The sequence below is a fragment of the Centrocercus urophasianus genome, unplaced genomic scaffold, assembly GCF_019232065.1.
Source record: "Centrocercus urophasianus isolate 14NV4802_14NV808 unplaced genomic scaffold, USGS_Curo_1.0 seq_11, whole genome shotgun sequence".
NCBI lineage: Eukaryota > Metazoa > Chordata > Aves > Galliformes > Phasianidae > Centrocercus > Centrocercus urophasianus.
The window spans coordinates 78,902,951-78,923,946 of NW_024884253.1; the positions used below are offsets into that span (position 1 = coordinate 78,902,951).

General features: G+C 37.0%; 1 protein-coding gene across 2 annotated transcripts in view; it reads left to right on the top strand.

Annotated features, from left to right (window-relative positions):
• EXOC2 (exocyst complex component 2) overlaps positions 1-20,996 on the top strand; it is a 132,742-nt gene that overhangs the window by 7,573 nt on the left and 104,173 nt on the right. For both annotated transcript variants that reach the window (XR_006172130.1, XM_042839900.1), the window contains exons 2-4: positions 5,480-5,635; positions 10,433-10,609; positions 13,011-13,137. Coding sequence is in view for 1 of the 2 variants with exons in the window: in XM_042839900.1 (XP_042695834.1) it covers positions 5,518-5,635; positions 10,433-10,609; positions 13,011-13,137 (422 nt within the window). In the remaining variant the exon portion in view is untranslated. The remainder of the gene's footprint in view (positions 1-5,479; positions 5,636-10,432; positions 10,610-13,010; positions 13,138-20,996) is intronic.

The following is a 20,996-nucleotide window of genomic DNA, read 5'->3' on the forward strand; positions in this document are numbered from 1 at the left end:
CTTTTTTTTTCCCCGTTTGTTCATCTTTTCATTATAAGTAGCTTAGTGGTGTTTTGAAGAGGTTTTTTTTCCCCTCAAAATGTAAGATTTGTGAGCATTTCTTGTTTAAATTGACAAGTCTTCTTCTATTATTTAAATAAACATGTGTAGATTCTTAATATCACTTGGAATTTCAGCATTGTTTAGCTTATTCACTTCCCAGTCTTTCCTGGCAAGCTTGCAGGAATGGACTTTGTATTATTAATGCAGTGTTGAAGGCTGTGGAAATTCTAGGGCACTGAAGATCTCCAGAGGGGTTAATAAATGTCAGTTATTTTCACAGCGCTGCTTTTTGGATGCTTTTAAATCTTAGTTTATGTAGATTGTCTGTCTGAATTTATACTGTTGGGAAGATAAAGCACAGAAAAGGTTGCAATAATGTTTTTTTGTCATTTTTGTAATGGTTTTGAATGCAAACAGAGAAAACTTTTTGCTTTGTCGTCCTTCTTAGGGTCATCTGCCATGTTCCTTCCGTGATGCTGTTGTACAGTGTTGTACTCAGGGGACCCTCTGGGTTTCCTAGTGAAAACTAATACCTGGATATATTTAGTGGAAGCACAGGTTTATGTAGTTTGAGGTGCAAAGGCCATCACCTACTGGAATTCAAGCGTTTACTGATTGATTAAAATCATCCATTTCATAAATCTGTTCATTCAGAGAGCGTTTAATGCTGCAACGTTAGTATGATAGGAGTCCCTAACATACTGGTTTGGGGTTTGTTTGGTAAGCAGACGATGTTGGAGGCATACTGCAATTTGAGCAGGGAAGATGCTGGCCGTTCCTACTGTAGCTATTCCTGCTGTACCTGTTTAAAAGGGTATTCGGTCACATGTATCATGTAGCTGAAGGCTTTAATTATATGTGGATGCCATTTTACCCTGTGTACAGTTTTTTCAGTGCTATGACGTAGACTTTTTCTTTCATCCCTCCTTGACAGCTTAGATTCCTGTTGGTAGATGACCGTGACTTTTGCGTTGACCTTGGTTCTGTCGTCCTTCCAGAGCGTCTTTTAAGTTCAGTGTTTTTGACAAAGTGCTACTGAAAACTTCACTTAACTGAATTTTCAGTCACTGGAACCAGCTCACTTTCTTTATTTAGAAGCCAGGAATGCCTTTCTGGCACCTCTCAACTGCTAATTCTTTTGTTGGTGAAATTTATTAGGTGCACGTTGCCACCACTCATCTCTGAAGTTCTCTGCCTCTGTCGTGTTTGTAGTTTTAATTTGTGATTTGAACATACAGGCCAGTTTGGTATCCCTAAATCCCGAACTTCTGTTTTTCACTTATGTTATATTTTGGAATTGCTTGAAGAGCAGTAAGCAGTGCTTGGTGTTACGGATCAGTTATGGTGGGCATTGGTGGTGTCCTTTCTCTTGGCATTTCGTCTCTGCTTTTCCCTGAGAGGTTAATGTGGAAACTTTTATTTAAGAATTCCTGTTTTAAACTGGAGTTTTCAGAAAAGCTTCTAGAAAAGCTTGTGTTTTCCCTTACATTGCAGGATATTTCATTTCTTCACTGCTTGTTTTTAAAAGTGGTTTTTCTAAGGATAAAGAGTGACGATGTCCCATCCTTAGCAAGCCTGGAGTGTTCAGAGCAGTCTGGATTTTTATTTATTTATTTATTTATTGCGCTAAACCTCTGCGAGAGGAGAGTTTATTTGAGAAGCTCATGTAAAGATGAAGGTGATGTTTATGAAAGGCATTTTTCAAGATGGTTTTGTAGTAGGTGGTCTTCGCAGAGGCTTTCTAACTCCTTGCACTTCATAACAAGAATTATGACCGAATAATATGGGCAAGATCATAGGAGCAGTCAAACAGATGTCATCCATGTTAAACTTCTGAGGAGATATGGTGAGGAAATGAAGTTTTAAAAAGACGAGAGGGGAGTGGAGAGGGAAAAGAGACTTGTGTTACGTAAAACAAGAATGTTCATTGCAAAAAAGTAGTCTTAATACTTCTTTGATAAACCCGTCTTTTCAGAACATCTCATAGAGAAAACACATTTTGTACAATCTCCCCTGTTCTGTCTATGAACAAGCTTGAGTAAGTTTCTTTGAGTAAGAAGGCTGATTCATGTTTTTAAATTTTATTTTATGTAGAATACATGTATTTAAAAAAATAAGATTCCTCTCTAGGGTGATTGTAGAATTGCAGTTATCATTCTTACTTAGGCTTAATGAAGATGAAAAAATGAAACTTCAATTTCTTAATGAAACTAAAAATAATTATTTTTTCAGCTTTGTCCTAAAGATTAATAAAATAAACTAAAATAGAAAGTCTCTTTTGGGTCATAAGACTGTGCAAGCTATGCTTCCCAGTAAACAATTCAGTCATATTGCATATTGCCATGTGTGTCGAAAGGAGGGGAATGTATTATAAATGAAGACTCTCGAGCATTTATTTGATCTCTATTGCAAGGACAGAATCTGTACTGATCCATCACTTACTTTGAAGAAATGAAACCAATTGCTATTTAAAAAAACAAGTCGAATAATAGAGCATCTCATTGCTGTAGTGCTCTTGTAATGTGTTGAGATTTACTGTGGTCTTCTCATCCAAGTGAGGTATTTTGAAACAATTCTGCAATAAGTATGGAAATAATTTAGAAGAAATGTTAGACTTCAGGAGGCTCAGCATTTTTATTGCATTTATTCAACTTATCATGAGGAGAGATACAGTGCCAATTTCTGAAATCCAGAGAAATATATTGTAATATTACTTTTGAGTTTTGATATTGATACAAGCCAATTATCTGTACGCCTGGGTATTTTGAAGGAAACAGCTACAGTGCAAGGGAACCATGAGGTTGGGTGTGAGGGGGTGAGAATCAGCCAAAAATACCTGAGTGGCTTCTAGTTTGCTCATTTTCCTTGAGAGTTTTCCCTGAGTTCTTGAAGATGTTGGTTGTGTGTGGGTTGTTGGGTTTTTCTTTTTTACATCTGTGTTGCTGGTTTATATCCTATGTAGATCTTTACAGACTATTGCTGGAAAATAAGTTATTTTAGATCGTGACACTGATATCTCAGTGTATTTTGCTTCCTATGGAAGATAACAGAAAGTGAAGCCCCACTCCTTGCATCTGTTGTGTGAAGAAAGCTGCAAATTCTATGTAGAGAAGATGTAGAGGGGTACGTGGAGTTTATTCTCCTCATTCTAGGTGAGGTTAAGTACATGATTGTTTTCCAGTGGACACTTTGCATGTGACTCCAGAGGAAACATGATGTACTGAAAAATCAGATCTTCTGTGCCTATGCACATTCTAATTGGATAGGAGTAAACAAAACTTCCCTGTGCTTTCAGTTTCTGATTGCTGCAGGTAGGATTAGGCTTGGGAAACTTGTTTCTGTTGTGCTGACTGTTGTTTTGTCAGGTGATGCCTTGTTGATGTAGCAAAGTGGGCTTTGAATCCAGTATGTGTGAGACAACAGCTTGACATGCTGTGCAGCTCCAGGGTTAGGAATCCTGACAGCTGATTGAGTTCATCGTTTTCAGCAAGGAAGTGGATCAATGGTAGTTCAGGTGAGCTAAATGAACAACAGTAGGATGAGAGTAAGGAAGAGTAGTTATCAGGTTGTCAGGATTTGAAGGGAGCACTGGGGTATTAACCCCTCTTGTCCTCCCCTGTTGACATTGTGCTCAAGAAGTCATAGGGAAGATTGGCAGGATAAGGGCAGGAAATAGCTCAGCTGCAGGGCTTGGACCTGGCTTCAGTTTTGAAGTGAGGCAGGGACTGACTGCCCCTGAAAAATAGAGAAAGAAACATAAGCAGGGCTTACAGGAGCGGGAGAGAGGGACTGCCTGCCAGAGCATAACCTTTCTTCTGTATCTGGAGACTACCTCCAGCTGATTCTTTGTAGTCTGCTGATATTGTCCTCCTCTCCTTCAGTGTTGCTCCAGCAAAGAGGTTGTAGACAATCTCCACTGATTTCTGTAGCCCCATGTTAGAGGTATGAAACGTTCCAGCATTTTACATAGCAGCTTATAAGAGGAACTACGAGACTAAATCGTTGAATTCCTTTTTCATCCGTTTGTTACTTGCAGGAACCTGAGAAATTAATGTCAAACTAAAAACATACTGTCATTTTTAATCTTGGGACTTCAGATGTTGAAATCAAAAAGCCTTGGTTCCAGAGGCATATTTTATGAGTTAATTGTGGCCTCTTAACAGATAATGCTTTATCAGACTGCAACTTGTTAAGTTTTTGTTTATTCCACTGAAGTATTCATCTCTTGTTAATTGCATATTCATCAGTAGTCTCAAATATTTCTCTGAAGTTAACAGTTCTATCTAGAACTTGAAAATTTCGGAGCATTTTGTAGCATTTCTTACGCTCAGTATACGTTTTGCACTGATTTTAGGTGTGAGTGTGGGCTCTGAAGTTGAGAAATTGAGAAGTTTGTACAGTAAAGTTTTATTATAAGTCATCTGCTATGCATCTGTGATGTAGATGGAGATGGGTTTCTGTTCAGGGGGTGGTATTTGATTGATTTGATTTGATCTCTTTTAACCACGAGAGCTTCTTCCTTGTTCCTGCCTTTCCATTTCCATCTTCATGATTGCTGTGCTTTCCAGTTTCAGAAAATGAAGAGAAAATCTTCCTTCTAGGAGCTTCTTTGAATCTAGTGGCAGATCTATAGTTAAGAATTATAAATGTGGGGGTATTGCTGGGAACTAAGCTGCTTCAGGTTGTGCTCATATGCTTCTTGTAGGTGCATGAAGGAAACTGCTAATAAACAATAGGAATTCCTGATCAGATTCACAATGGGCTGCGTGACAGAGGTGCCATACTGGTGTTTCTGATTCAAGTGAATACTCTTTTGGAAATGCTTTTTTTTTTTTTCTTTTTTTTTTTTTAAATTATTATAATTTTGTGTACCTTAATGTTTATCTGTTGGGATATGATTTGTTTTATTGGTGTTTTCTGCTACCATAGTGTTCGTAAGAAATGTTTTTCTTTTCTCAGTTTATCGAAGTGTCGATGTTTAATACGAATTAATGTTGGGGTTTCCTCCCCATGGGAGTATTTGTGCCAAACAGTCAGTTCTTGATGGGAAGTAATCCCAAAACATGTCTGTAGTCTAATACTTAGCAATTCTAAACTTTCTGAGCAATGCAATTGATAATTTTATAATAGAAGAGTGAGAATTTCGATGTGATTTGGAGTATATAAAGTGTTTCGGTGGTTTAGGGGGTTTTTTTTGTTTGTTTGTTTTTTCTGGATCTATGTTTTCTTTTCAATTCAGAACTAGGGCTATGCCCATTATAAAAAATGGAACTGCAGAATAGGTGTGGGTATTTATTGTTTGATAACTGCAGTAAAAAGAGCTTTGAGAATGGTGTTTCACATTCGCAGGTTTTTTTCCTATCATTTTAGAAGGCTTCTTTTAATAACTTTTATGTAATATAGTTATTTTTAAATGTTTTTTTTTCTTGCTTAACAGGTGCAAGTGGCTAAGTTTGCAGTAACTAAGTAGGCATCATGTCTCGAGCACGCCAGCCCCCACTTGTGACTGGCATCTCTCCCAATGAGGGCATCTCATGGACAAAAGTGACAATTCGAGGAGAAAATTTGGGAACTGGGCCAACAGACCTCATAGGTAAGCTGAAAATAAATTTGTAACTTTAGATACTGTTGAGTGGCTCATTTAGGATTTGATTAGAATTGTATTTTCTTTGCAAATAATATGGTAAAATCAATTGCGTGTTATGAGAAATGCCCTTTCACATCTGTGCACTTGAATCCATGAACTCAGGGATGCTCTTCAATGTCTAGCAAATCAGAGTAACTGTACTTTGTTAAATGGCCTCTTAGCCTAACTCAGCGTCCTGTACTGAAAACTTAATGAGGGCCTGTGGGAGTGTATGAAAAGAGTGTAGATACAAAGGTACACTCCTTTGCTACTTTCCCAGGCACTGAGACTTTCTATTGGAGCTGTTTTCAGTGCATTGTGAAGATCACTGAGCATTACTGTTCCTTGAGTTAGTGTAAAAGTCAATTAGTATGTCTGCAACAATCTGTGACAAAGTGGATTCAGCAGTTCGGCTTCACATTGTGTGGAAAGCTTTCACTGTTTTGATTTTAACATGGTAACTTCGGTTGAATTCATGGTTCTGGAAGACTGATCAGTTTTTTTCTGTGGTTCTTCTGTGTAGATCTTGATGACCATTACCTTCTGTTGACGCTTCTCCAGGATGAGAAGTGCAGGCAAATTTAACTTTTCTGCATATTTTTTTGACCCTCCCTGTTGTTTTTCAATGCATTGGTTTTATTACTAATATCTCGAGATAGGAGAACATCATCTTGGATACATGCAGTGTACAGGATGTGAATGTACTTTTACATAATACTGTATGCTTATTTTTTTTCATAGAATTGTTTTCCATATAATTAGCATTAAACATCAAGTTGATGTTTTTCACTGATCTGCTTACTGTAGTCCCATGCTTTAATGTGTGAGGTATAGCAGTCAGTTTAGGGCCTGCCATCTGTGAATGTAAGATTGCTTTTGCCTGTGTTCTTCTCTTTGTTCATTGAATTTCAGTGGCTGTTTTATAGCACCACTCAGTTTCATAAGATCTGTTCTGCATTTTGTTCTAGCTTTTACTGTCTTTATGTTCTGAATGAATTAATATCATCAGCAAACATTGTAACCTCTTTAACTTGCCATTTATGAGTATATTGAACAGCAGAGCTTCTAGCTGATGCCATGTGGAAATTTTCTTCAGTAAAAACATACCATTTACTGCAGCCTTGCTTCTGTCTTTTAGCAAGCCATTTATGAAGTTGAGTCGTATCCTATGGCTACTTAATATTCTTAGTCCTCTAGAGAAGGACTTAGTAAAATCTTTTGGAACTCCAAGGTAACTATAACTACTGGAATTTCCTGTTTTCTTTTTTTCTAATTTAAGCGTATGTATACTTTGGTATTCATGCTAGAGACAATCTTTCTAATTTGTTGAGGAATCATGACTCCTCTGAAGTCTACTGGAATTTTGTTTGGCTTTACTAGAACCAATACTTCACTTCGTGGCAGTAAACCAAGATTCCCAAATTCCATTCTTGGCCACCACATTGAGCTTTATGGCCAAGCCAAGCATGAACTACTACAATTTTCCCCCTAATTTCAGTTTGCAGCCTCTTTTAGAGAAGAGTTAGTATTTTCCTGAGCTGCTAGACAGGGTTGTGGTACCCTGTATGAATGTTTATTGAAACATACTCAAAAACTGGTGGTGTTATGAGTAGGTACATTCCTACTTATCTGCGTGGTTAATGTATCTCCATAACCCCATCAGTGTACTGGTGCAGTCTTTGCGTAAGTGAACAACACTAAGGTCTTGAAAGGAAGGCATTTCCCCAACTGTTTCTCAGTATTATAGCTGACTGACTGCTATTTTTTTTTGTTTGCTTTTGGAGTAACTCTGCAACATATAGCTCCTGCTAATCTCATGTTTAAGGTAAAAGTAAAAAATGATTTGCTGTAATTTCTTTTTTTCCACTTCACTCATTTGAATATCAGCTTTTCCAGTGACTAAAGCCCCAGACACATTAGGATTTAATGGTTAAATTAGGCATGTAAATAGTCCCCGTGAGTTGGATGGAAATACTTGCAAAAGTGAGTCTTTGTAGGCACGCAATTTAAGGAAGTGAGGGTTTTATAACATTTATAATCTACTACTTGAGATACGTTAGAGTAAAACAAAAAGCAGTAAGCTATTTTTTTATATACATGGAGTACCACATGATAGAATATGGCTTTTGGTTTCATTTAAGGGAGAGCCTTCTTGTAATCTGTTTGTATCCTTGAAACTAAATAAACATTTTATTTGTAACTCCATAGCTCACAGTACAAAATCCGCCAGATTCACGCAGCATTTCTGCTTTTGAAGTTTAGTTTGTCTCTTAAGACATTTGCAGTTGTGTTTTTGAATACACTGTAAAATTGTTGATTTATAAGGGAAGTCTAATGAGAATTACTTGTTTCTGTTTATTGAAATAGGCAGAGGGCTGGACTCTCCAAAATACTCCATGAAAACTAGACCTCTAATATTCTCAAATATCCTCGTACCTTATAGCAGATCAAAACAAGGTTTTATTTAAGGAGGAATTGTCTGTTTTGAGGAGGAAATAGTTTTATTTCTACCATCAGAGAATCTCTCCCGACATGCCCTTGTTTCAGCAGTTGCCCTGTGCCGCTGCTGTATTTTGTGAAGTATATAAGGAGCTGAGATTTTAGTTTGCATTTTTAAGGTACAGATAAATGTAGTTTCCCTCCTTTTAAGAAGTGTCAGATCACGTGGTATTCTCTTGTGAGCTTTAAGAACTTCTAGTGACTGGGAAATAGTTGATACAAGGATCTTCAAAATTGTTATTGAAAGCTTCTGCCCTACCAAATTGCTCAGGCTTAGATTATACTCAGGCTTTTTTTAAACTCTAGGGTGAAAATCTGTCTTTGTGAATGGTTCAGGCTATCAGTTAGCCTTAATTTCTGCTGCAATGTATTTCCCAATCAGAGTGAAGTCTAACAAAAAACTAGAGATTTAATAATTTTAGTGTAAGGTTAAAAGCCATGTGTCATAAATGTGTGTTTTTTCCCACCATCTGTTGAAAAAATAAATATTCTAGCCTGGTTAAAGTGTTGCAAATAAAGAGCAAACCAAATTGTTTTTGATTTGGAAGACTTAATTTGCTTTTTTGTTTTTGCCTCCCTCACCTTCTTTTAGGCATGCATAAGAAATGTATCTCGTGCCCTTGCTCAAGTAAAATTGCCTTCAGTAGTAATAAGATTCAAGGCCTTTCTGTTTTTTATTTTTTGGGTTTTGTTTTCAAAATAGATTTTGGCAGGGAGTAGGGCATTTTAATGTCTGACAAAATCATGAAAGCTGCCAAATTTGTCTGCTGTGTAATGTCAGGGGTTTAAATTGTTAGGAAAAGTAAGTGTGAAGCTTTGGTACTGAGCCACATATGCTGATCCCTTTCTGTCTGTATTTGCTAAATTGGTCATAGCTTTCTAGAAATTAGCCAAGCCAAGCCAAGCCAACAGGGAAAGAACTGCTATGCCTGACTAACATGTTCTAGTACAGCCAGCACACTAGTACGGCCTTATCATTTTAGACATATGGTAAAAGGTGTTATTTAAGAAGACAGTAATGAAGTCTGTAATCAAGTCTGTTAGGAACCTTTTTGTATTGATATTATAGATCTTAAGAGCTTCCTAATTCTTTAGGATAAAGAAGCTCAAATTGGAAATGTGAAGCTGTAGATCCAAGGAAAAAAAATCTATCTATTCCATGATCCAGAGTCCTGATCTGACCAGAACTGATGAGTTGGTCTGACTGGTCTAACTACATGAGATGAAGCCTCAGGGAAACCTGAGCTTGTATTAAAGTGTACATTGACTCTTAGCTTTTAAGACTATTATTAAATGCTAAACTAACAAAATTAAACACTGGCACTAAAGCTTGACTTGCTTTAATATAGGAAGGGACCTCAAGGATTATGCCACATGCAGGGCCACCAAACTCCCCATTTAATACTAGACCAGGCTGCCCAGGGCCCCATCCAGTCTGGCCTTGAACACCTCCGGGGACAGGGCATCCACAACCTCTCTGGGCAGCCTGTTCCAGCACCTCACCACTCTCATAGTAAAGAACTTCCCCCTGACATCCAACCTAAATCTTCCCTCCCTCAACTTAAATCTCTTTCCCCTTGTCCTGCTGTTATCTACCCTTTCAAAGAGTTGATGGATAAAACGTATTTTTTCTTCCAGCATGCATCATTTCTACTTCAGTTATGAGAAAGTATAGAGGAAGAGACGAATGTCAGATGACTGTTTTTTTATATGCATACAACAACAGCAGTCTATTCTGCAGATCATAGATTTTTATACAGAAGAAATGAGGACAGAATAATTTTTAAGGAGCATTTTTTTCCTTTTTAAACCAGTATCATCATCTTGCAGTGTCTGCAAAAGTATCATTAAATATACTTGAAGAAACATATTTTTTTTTTTGTGAATAGTTAGCAGTATCTCTTTGTTTTTTGCTCAGCCAAGTTACACAGAGCAAACTTTCTACGGTATTACAATGTGCAGTGCTAAATAGCAGTTCTGTAGTCTTACTGATAGAGGATATTATTAAGTTGCAGTAGCTCCATAACTGATGGCAGAGATTAAAATAAGCTCAAAGTGGCACTAGGACACTAGGACTGAAGTCACGTGAGGAATATCTGAAAAATGTATTCATGACTCTAAACTGTAGTTGCCTGTAAGGCACTAGAGAAGGGTCATACGTCTGTGTCTAAAATACATGAAGCATCAGAAATGTTTTTGCCTTACTGAATTTCAGAAGATACTTTTATTCATGTAATTTGTTTGGGTTTTTTTCCTCCTCTATAGGTTTAACGATATGTGGGCACAATTGTCTGCTCACTGCTGAATGGATGTCTGCTAGTAAAATTGTGTGTCGAGTTGGACAAGCTAAAAATGACAAAGGAGATATTATTGTCACTACAAAATCTGGTGGCAGAGGAACTTCAACTGTTTCCTTCAAGCTGCTGAAACCGGAAAAAATAGGTACTTCTCTTGTTCAAACTCGCATCTGTTTTGGTTGCTAGAGGAAAATATAATTGAATGCCTGTATAAATAAATTGTATGTTTAAAATGGGTTCATGTCAAGACAGTCCTCAGTTGTCCGGAAAAAGCAGGGTATGTTATTAAAATGTACAAATGATATTTGTGATATCAGTTCTGCTTTCTCAGTATCCTGATAAAATCATCAAGGACTAATGAAATGTGACCCTTTGTGTTTGTAAACAGAAGTACTAAACTTGTAAAATTTTCAGGAAATGCATAACATATCCAGTAAATATTCATACTGCTTTTTAATTTACTAGATACATAGGTCACTCTGAAAGTAATAACTGTTTATTTGCATGGAAACCACAACAGATACAAAAAATACAATAGCACTATTTGATAGAGCAAATTTCCAACTACAAAACGCTGTTTTTCAATGTAGTCACCACCATAACTGTGTTTTTGCATAGTGATGAGCATGAGCCTGCATGCTGTGGTAACCAAATCTGCACCAGCAGAGGTAACTCCATTTTAAGCTGCTTTCACAGTGTCATTGCTAGGAAGATGTTGACAGTGCAGTCCATCATTCATCAACTTGAACAAAGTGCCAAAAGAAGGTACCAAATCTGGACTGTGGGGTGGGTGTGCTGGGACAGTCCAGCCAACACTGGTAGTGTGCTCCATGGTCTTCAAACTGGTATGGAGCTTGGCATTATTGTGTTGTAAGAGAAAGATTGTCTTCTTTGGCCTTATTCTGAAGTTTGAGCTTTTAGCTTAGTCAGCATCTCGATGTAATGGTCTGAATTGATGATTTGCCTGGGTGCCAGGAAATCCAGCAGAATCACCCCTTCACAATATTCCATTGTTGCCACCATTGTTTCCAACACATTGAAGACAATATTCAGCTCTGTACAGAGTTCCCTGGTCATAATCTGCCAATTTGTGCAGCTGAGTTAATCAAGGTACTCTTCATTTCTTGGTGTGACAGCAGTACATGGCCATGGAACATGGCTGTTGCCTCTGCTGAAGCTCACACCCACAGCCTTGCTGTGTTCACATCCATTGTATGGTCTTGATAAACGTTCAGCGAGCGTTGACGAATGTCAGTGGGTGCCATTTTTTTCTGTCTGGAGGAATTCATTGCCCTTTGTTTCATACGCACTTCCATGCTGTTGGACTGCCCCTCTGCTGCCATCTGTAACACTACAACAAAATATAATGGAATATTGGTGTGAAGGTTCAAGATCTGCTGCCATACCGTTAGCGTCTGACTCTGATGTTGTGGGCCATCATTATAGAATAGGAGGCATTACTTTCAGAGAGTTCTTGTAAATTCGAAGTATAAACCAGATACTGAGTTTTACATCTAAATCCTGAGCTGACAGTTGGTCTTGAAAAGGAAAAGCTGAATCTTTAGTACTGTTTCTGATTTGTAATTCAAGCCACCCTCCAAGGTCTCGAGTATTTCTCTCGTGGTGTTTAACCATTAAAGTTATGTTGCCAAGCAGTCTAGGAACTGTAGCCTTAATAACCTCTAGATTTTAAACATTTATTTCAGAGCACCTTATTGAGGAAGCTGTCTAGTCATCTTTTGTAGCACTGAGATTCCCACAAGAATATCTGGTTTTGGCTTTTGCTCTCTGCAGTTTAATGGCAGTTAAATAAAGCAGTATTTCTTTTAAGCTGAACTAGAAGCTGGCCATTAGAAAAGTGAAAAACAAGCAGGTATTAATGGTGAGATTTTTGGTGGTGGGAGAGGAAAATGAATATTAAGAGAACAAACAAAAAACAACATTGGGGTCTGGATATTTTCTCATCTTGAATATCTTATGTTAAAGAAGGGGGTGATGACGAACGTAGCTGGCTGCATTTTTGGCCAGAGCCAAACCTTTACCTGTTGTCACTGCTGTAAAGCTGTGGAAACAAGGCCAGTTCCTTGTCCAACTTCAGTCATCCATATTGGCACACAGCCAAAACTGGCTTACGTTTTCATTGTTAGTGACACAGAAAAAAGATCTTTCCTAAAATATGCAGGTAGGAAGGCCGCTGGCCAATTGCTTGTTTTCAGAGTAGCTGATGACAAGACATATTAAAATACTTGAAGGAATGGAAGATGTTAATATGCTATTATTAGGAAAACGCTTTTCATTTATATGGACCTGTACGTTCTCTAAGAGGTAATGTTTGATGCCCAGTCATTATTGATACCTTTTTAACAGCTAAAATAAAATAATTCAGCTTAATTGTATCCAGGTTGTTTTGCAGTGTAACTTCCAGTATATTACCTAGGCATCCATTTTATATTTATCAGGATCTTTCAAATTAGTTCAGTATGTTAGAATTCGATAGTGCTTGACAGTCCTTGTTTTTTTAAGGATTTGTGCTTTGTTTTCTCTAGGTATCTTGGATCAGTCTGCTGTCTGGGTGGATGAAATGAACTATTATGACATGCGCACTGATAGAAACAAAGGGATTCCCCCTTTGTCCCTACGTCCGGCTAATCCACTTGGTATTGAGATGGACAAGTGAGTACCAAATGCCTTTAATCCACTTTTTTAGTGTTTCTCTATATATATGTCTTTGTAAATTTCAGACAAGTTTTAATAATTTACAGGGTAGGAAAGGATTTAAAAATGCATGTGCTTCAATGGATGGCATAGTATTTGGGATTCAGAAGAGTTCTTGGTGCACAGTCTCTTCTGCTTCACAGTCCATTTTTAGATAATTAATTAGATCTGTAGATTAAAAAAAAAAAACAAAACAAAAAACTATAGATCTAAAAGTCTGATGTGTTGAACTCCGCTGATGCTTATATTTTGAGGACTGGTAAATAACCTAAGGCTTTGGATTTATACATTGTGGTTATGGAATGCTTACTGGAGCATCTGAGCATCTGAGTTTAATGGGGCTTTTAAGAATGTTTAGATTGCTTTCTGTTGCTAAAATTGTACTGTAAAATGTGATTTATTATACCACATCAATTTGTTTATTTTATTGAGTTATTAATACTGCTTTCCAACCCATGGAGTTCTAAACTTTTGTTCATAAATATAGTGGAGTTTGACTTTTTTTCTGAAATAGAAGCTTTCTGATAATTGACAAACAGGGTCATAGAGCTTTAAAAGTGACGCACTGGTTGTGCTCCAAACTGACCAACTCCTAGACATGTCAACATGGTTAGTATTTATCCTTATCAAGAAGCAACTCTGGCAAGAATAAATGCAATTTAAAATTAGACTCTAGAGTCTCATCTTCTAAATCGTCCATTTGTGACAAGTACTTGTGCAGTTTCATTGATCCATTTTCTCAGATGGTGGAGAATGCGAACGATTTCAGAATAATTCCTCTTTCACAAAGGTGGAATAATGTAATTGTATATTTCTGTAGCTAAAAATTCCCGACATGATTTCTGATATCTGAGCTTTGTCAGTATCTGTGTTAATAATTGCTTGGAATTTTATTCACTCAATGTCTCTTACTATTTAACACAATAGACAACGTCTTCTATTGTATTATTAGTAACAGAACTCAGCTGTCTCTGGTTTTGTTTATTACCTGAATTACTGTTCCTTTGAAACCCTAATAGTTATAGGTCTGAGTCTGAATTCTGACAAAACATGATTGGAGTTGGAGTAGTTCTTAAATCTGTGTAAATACACGAATGGTTGGTTCGAAGCCTTGCCATCTCAGTATGTTTTAAACTTCAGTTATTTCTGTATCAGTCCAATGGTTTGTGGTTATTTGACTGTTTTCTCAGAAGATATCCAGTCTTAATCTGAGGGCATCACATAGGCATATATATCCACTGTGTCCATTGTTACTTTGTTTTGCTGAGAAACTACACTTTTCTTGAAATCTGTACGGGATTTCTAGTGGATTTGTCATCAGCTTCCGGACTCTGGTTGCTCATTTCCTTCCTACTTAAAATAGATATTTTTCTTTTCAAAATACTAAGCCGTATTTTTAAAATAAGCTGGAGGTGTTTTCTGTTTCGAGTATTGTTCACCAACCTTTTGGTATAATTTCTTACTGACTCTTCTTTCATCTTTTGTTTTCCAACCCTATTAACTTGATGGTCTAGAACTGTGGTCAGTGTTTCAGAATCCTTCCAGAAGACCTCCTCTGTCTGCTGCTACCCTCCATTGCCTGTCTGTAAATTCAGGATATAAAATAGCAATCATTATTTTTTATAACACTGTGTTACAGTGTGAACTAGCCAGGAGGCACTCGTTAGCTAAATTGCTACTTTTGCTACTGACATGGCTGCTCATTCTGCAGTGATGACCCAGATTCCTTTATCTTACCTCTATCTTCTAACGTTTGCTAGTGTTCCTCTGTTTGCACCTTCCTTGACAAGCTTGTTTTCAAAGTCCAGGTGACAAAATCTTTCTTAATATTTTTACCGACTGTTAATAAAAATTGTTGGTGATAAAGTTAGCGGATGATGCAAATACTGATGGAAAAAGAAATGTGGCCTATAGTAAAACTTTTTTCTGCAGATTTTCTCAGGTTTTCTTCTCCACTGATTGATTTGTTGGCTTTTTATTGTTGTTGTTTGAATTAGGTAGTTCCTTAGTCCGTCTGATTTATTCTGTTGGCATCACATAACACTAAGTTGTTAATCAGTCAGACAGTAGCAAGTTTCCTTTTAAATGGCAATACATTAACTGTGTCTGGTTAGTTATTCACTGAAGCACTTAATCTTAAAGCCTGTATAATATGTTTTCAAACATTGTATGAAATGTTTGTGACTGACGTTAAAACTATTTTTCTCTGCTTTAATTCTTCATTGAGCCCTGTAATAGCTTTTCCAAATTTTATCTGAGATTTAAGTCAAGATAATCAGTTCAGCTGCATCAGCCCTCTTGTGTTCCTCACAAGAATTCTTTCATTAAATGCATTGGCTATGATGCAGTTACTTTTTGCTTGCTCTCATTTTAAGAAAATGTTTAATGTGGTACTCAAATGTAGAATCAAAATTAATACTACTTAGAACCATGACAGTGTGAATTTGATAGGTTAAGAATTGTCTTCCAGAAACCTGAACAGGATCAGTTTAGGATTAGTTTGGAGTCATTTGTTTGGATGGTTGTTAAACTAATAATACCATATTTTAAGGGTTTTATTTGGAAGCATTCGTGATAAGCATGTTGATGAAACCTCACGTTTTGTGTAAAAAAGAAATGAAAAGGAAGTTCAGAAATAAATACAAGTAGGAAACAAAAACCGTTTTGTGACATGGGGGAAATGGGGAAGTGGAATGTCAAGTCTAAGTCTGTGGTCTACTGACCTCCAGCTTCAGTGGAGGCGAAATGGGAAGATTATGGTGTGCACTACTGTTGAAAATGAGCAGTTTGAGGGAAGCATTACAAGTAGTTGTGTGGAGGGACTGAGAACGAGAAGTCATGGGGAGGAGAAAAAGATGGGAAAAGACGTGAAATACCAGGGCTACCCATGTGCTGTGGGTAACTGCATGATGTTTAAAGTTGTGACTATAGATGGATTGTTCTGTGTGCAATTTTAAATGCTTCCCCCAGTGGGAAATTTTTCATAATTTTCTTCAAAAATTGGAGCAAAACAATGTTTGCTTTTATAAAATAATCTTTAATACCATATTGTTTAGTTAAACGTGTTTTCAAGTACTTGACGGATGGGTGAGTAGGGAGAAATATTTTCCACAGCGTTGGAAAGATGGGCAATTATAAATTAAGAAAGGGAGTAGATAAGCAGGCTATTGGTATTAACCATTACTAGGCAAGGGAATGGTTTGTTACCAGAAATGATAAAAAAAAATTGTTGAAATATTGGGATGTTTTAAAATTAACCTAATATGGTGAAGAACAATTGTATGTACAAGGAGACTAGATTTCATAGCATTCTTCTTTGTTAATACCTGTAGCTTCTTTAAGCCATTTTTAATGTGTGTAAATAAAGGGTGTGTTTGAATTTTGGAGCTGACACATTTAATATTCGTCTGATTTGGTGGAATTTCAAATCCCATGCCTTGCACCCTCATGGCCGTTAAGAAAAGGAGTGCCAAGCTTGTGCAAATGCAGTAAAAAACCAAACAACAACAACAAGAAAAAAAAAAAACACAACAAAAAAGCCTTTTAAAGAAGGGACAAAAGAGAAAAACAGGGTGAGAAAATGAGGAATGAGCTGAGAGGAGCACATTGAAGAAATGGCAGGAAGAGGGTAGCCTGCAAGTAGAGAGAGGAGTTCTCCAGAAGGTGGTTGTCAGTCATCAGCAAATGGTACAGAAAAGGCAGTTCGAAAAGATGTAGATCACCTGTCCTTTGAGATTATTTTATTTTAATATAGACTGTGCTTAGTTCTAAGAGTTATTTTGTAAATTCAGTGAAGTTTTGTTACAGCACTGTCATTTAATGCACGTTGCTTGCTTGCTATCGAGTACTTCGTTCACATTATAAAGCAGATATTTAAAGCGTTTAACATGTGAGTTCTAGTTTATAGTTTTCCGGATGCCATAAGGACTTAAAGCCTTAGTTTTCTATCATCATCTGGCTTTAAGTGCAAAGCAGGTCTGTGCCACTCTCCGCCCCAAGGATTATTCCTGGCTGTGGTGTTACAGAGATGTAGCCAGAAGTCTTTACAAGAGACTTAAATAGCTTTCAGGAAGAGAAAGAGTGTTCGGTGTAGTGACCTCAATCTGAGAAGTGTGGAAAGTTGGCATGGAAGTACTAACAGTACTAACAGTAACAGTGATGTTGCAGTATTTGGACTGGTTCTCACCCTTTGAAATACTTACAAGAACAGAGCGGTAGACTGTGTCCTAAATTTTGAACAGTTCTGGGAAAGAAAATTTGTGTGACATGTTTCATAAGAGCTCTGAGTAAAATCAGATGATGAAAAATTTAAGTTTGCCTAAGATTTGTGAATGAACTGCTTTCTCAGATAGGTTGCATACATTTTTACCCTCTCACATAAGTCCTTTACGTGAGATATTCCCTGCCTTCTCTCCACACTGCTAGACCTCCTCTCCACAAAGCAGTAACTGCAGTAGTTTGAAAAATTTTAAGTATTGTTTGTTGTTTTGCATGTAGCAGAGGTCATTATGGTGGATACATCTCCTACATGAAAGCAAATGCTGACATGTTAAGTACATTCCACATACTTCTGTATCCACCCACTCAATACAGATGCTTCCCTCTTCCCACGCCAGCTTCCAAAACACTTCATCTGGCAGAGGGAAGAGATGATCTTACGCTGCCACCTAATGGCAAACATCATTTTGCTGCTGTGAGATGGGAAGAGGCTTTCTGGAGCCTGTGGTAACGTGTTTATTTTTAAATGACTTGTATGAAACTTCATTCTTGGGTATGATAGGCTCGTGGAAACTTTCATCACAGTGGTGTCTAAGAAACCTGTAGGAGAGAGATGCAGAATGTGTGTCGTATTTTTATGTTGCTAAAAATAATAGCAGTGTTTTCTTCTTGTAAGGCTGATGATCAATTTCAGGTATCTGCGTATTAATCTCTTAACAAGTTTTACCACATTTTGCCATTTTCAGATATGGTTGTCATTTGTTGTCATATTTCTGATAAACCCAGAACTATTAGACAGTAATTGTCAGAGTGCATCTGTGTCTTTGCTGCTGGAGGGATCTTTGTTAGTACCTTTTGATTTGTCTTGTTTAGTCTACTCCAGTGTCCCTTATGCTGGTCTTCTTGCGTGTAGGATTAACACAGTACAGCTGGTACAAAGCCTGCTTCTAGGACTCTGGTACCAGACAGAGAGGGAGTGTAGAGTAGCTCTGGGTTGACCTGTTTACACTGGTTGCTATTCAGGGTCTGTGTTTATTTAAAGTTGCTTCTTTTGACCTATAAGCTCCTGTGGCATTGAGGTTCAAGTTACCTTTTGGTCATTGTGTTCTGTTTTTGGACTGGCTTTTAATTGCTGTACATTGTCATGTATGCTGGAAAACGCACACCGAGACTGGGAGCAATATAATCTTTACAGAAGTTACAACTTAGTGTTGCATTCATAGTCAAGAGCCCTGTTGTTGTTTTGTTTTGGTTTTTTTTTGTATCCATTGCTTTCTGTTCCCATGACTGTTCCCATGACTCCCATGATTTACCTATGGAGATCACAGCTGATCTGAAACCTCTGGAGAATATAAGTGCTCTGTATATGTGCAAGTTTTGTAGTAAGATTTTTAAGGACTATACAGAACCTAAGTTTGGGATGATGTAGGGATTAACTTGTATTGCTGGGCAGATGTAACCGAAGGGAATTGATTATACCCAATGCATTTTGAATCCAAAGCAGATTTGTATGCCCTTTACGTGGAAGCAATTGGAGTTCTGCATGACTGTATTAGAGGTAGTCAAAATATGTTTGAGGAATGTGAAAGTATACAGCGAACTGAAACCAAATTTCTTTTTATTATGGTTATCTCATGAACATAAACAGTATGTAAAACTTTAATTCCTTTGTCTTTTAAGTTACGGCCTGATAGTTCTGAGGAATGAATAAGACTACTTTAAAATGTTAGCCAGAGCTTTAGTACAAGGTCTGGTTTTGCAGTGAGTAAAATAGCCTGCCTAGCAGAAAGCATATAAATGCACTTTACTTTTATGTATTTCTCTAACTTCACACTTTCAGCAGAATCTTCACATACATTAAACTTACCACTTCTTTTCTTTAAATTCTTTCTGGGTTCCTTTTTGGTTGCCAGCTCCTTTTGCAGTGATTGCTTTTTAATCAGTGATGAAGTATTAAGAGTTGTTGCTTCCTGAATTGACTTCTCTAGAACTAGCAATTCAGCAGAAGAGCAATGGACAATCTCACTGTGTGCTAGCGTGATCTCAACTTTTCCTACTAGTTCATGCTCAGCCTATGATGTCAAAATGAGTAAAACAGAAATACTTCTCAAGTCGCATATGTGCTTGTTTATAAGTGAATGGTAAGCAAGTTTTCATGAGAACAATGTCTAAGGACTTATTTATTAAATTTACTAATGGAAGTTAATGAAACAAACTTTTGTCTGTGTAGTCAATCTCTTTTTAGGCCCATCTGGCCAGACATTTGAGAAAGTTTGAGAGATTGAGTTCAATCACTTTCAGATTGAACTTCTTAGTGAGCAGCTTGTTGCAAAGACAGCTGTTCCAAGTCAGCTCAAGCTACCCATATCTGTTAGTGGAAAAACTACTGGTAGAATTTATGATTAAAAATAAGAGTACTACACCATAGAGTATAACATACAGTTAACCTACCACACGCATACACGTTCATGTTTCTACTCTGTTGTGACTGTCTCTAAAAAATGTCCGCATAGATAAAAGCAGCCATAAACGCATTGCTAATTTATGGCTCTACACGAATACATCTGCTGGAAAAAAGCTTCCAATAACTTTTCAATGCAGTCAAACACTGAACTGAAAAAAACGTTGTTTCTGTCACACAGTCTGTGGGTAAAACTCATTTGCAGGAATTTATTACATCCCTAGCTAAATAATTGGTCTTTGTCTCAGTGTGTTTATATTTTTTCTATGAATTACATAACTTATGTATAAGCTTAAACTGTCATGCGTATATCTTGGAGTCTTGTAGCAATAGTAGTGTTTAGTGATGGTATATTTGTTGAGTGTATGTACCTTCTGTGTTGTATCTGTTTCTGTTGGCTTCTGAGGAAATATATTGAAGTTCTGAAAAATAAGAACAAAATTATGCTTCTGTGTTGTGTTACCTGCACTAATATATTGTTTATAAAAAGTTCATAGTCTCATTCAAGGTAACCAAAAGTGCTTTTTGTTGCTATTGTTTTGATTTTCTTTTAGCATTAAAAAATCATACCAGAAAGGTGCAATCACATATGCATTTAATGTGAAAGGATTTTTGGACATGGATGACATGTGTCATCACATATGAAATACTGTCCTGTAAATTCTTCTGTTCTTTTGAATACTTTGAAAAATAAGATATGGCCTTCATGTATGTTTCAAGGAACGTAACAGGATTTGTGAAATTGAAAGTCATGGGATAATCTTGAATCTCTACTAATTATTACTTTTTATATTGCATTATTGCATTATTTTCATTGAGCTCAGAGAAATATTGGGATCTTTGTTATTAACTGCTGTGTTTGTTTCTCACAATGTTTTCCCTATTTCTCTACTTCTTGTATCTCTCATCACTTTTCCTTGCATTTCCTTTGATACATTCTCATTTTGAAAAAGTGTTGTTTCATACCCCTGTTCTAATCAGGTGCTACTGATGAATGACTTCTGTACTGGTCATTATGTATGTGCTTGTTTGAACCTGCGTGTGCTAATAACCAGTTAGATATGAATAGAAATTTGGAGAAAACAAATTTTATTTTTGTATAATTGTACTTAACATGCTTGCCTTTAGATTTTCTTAA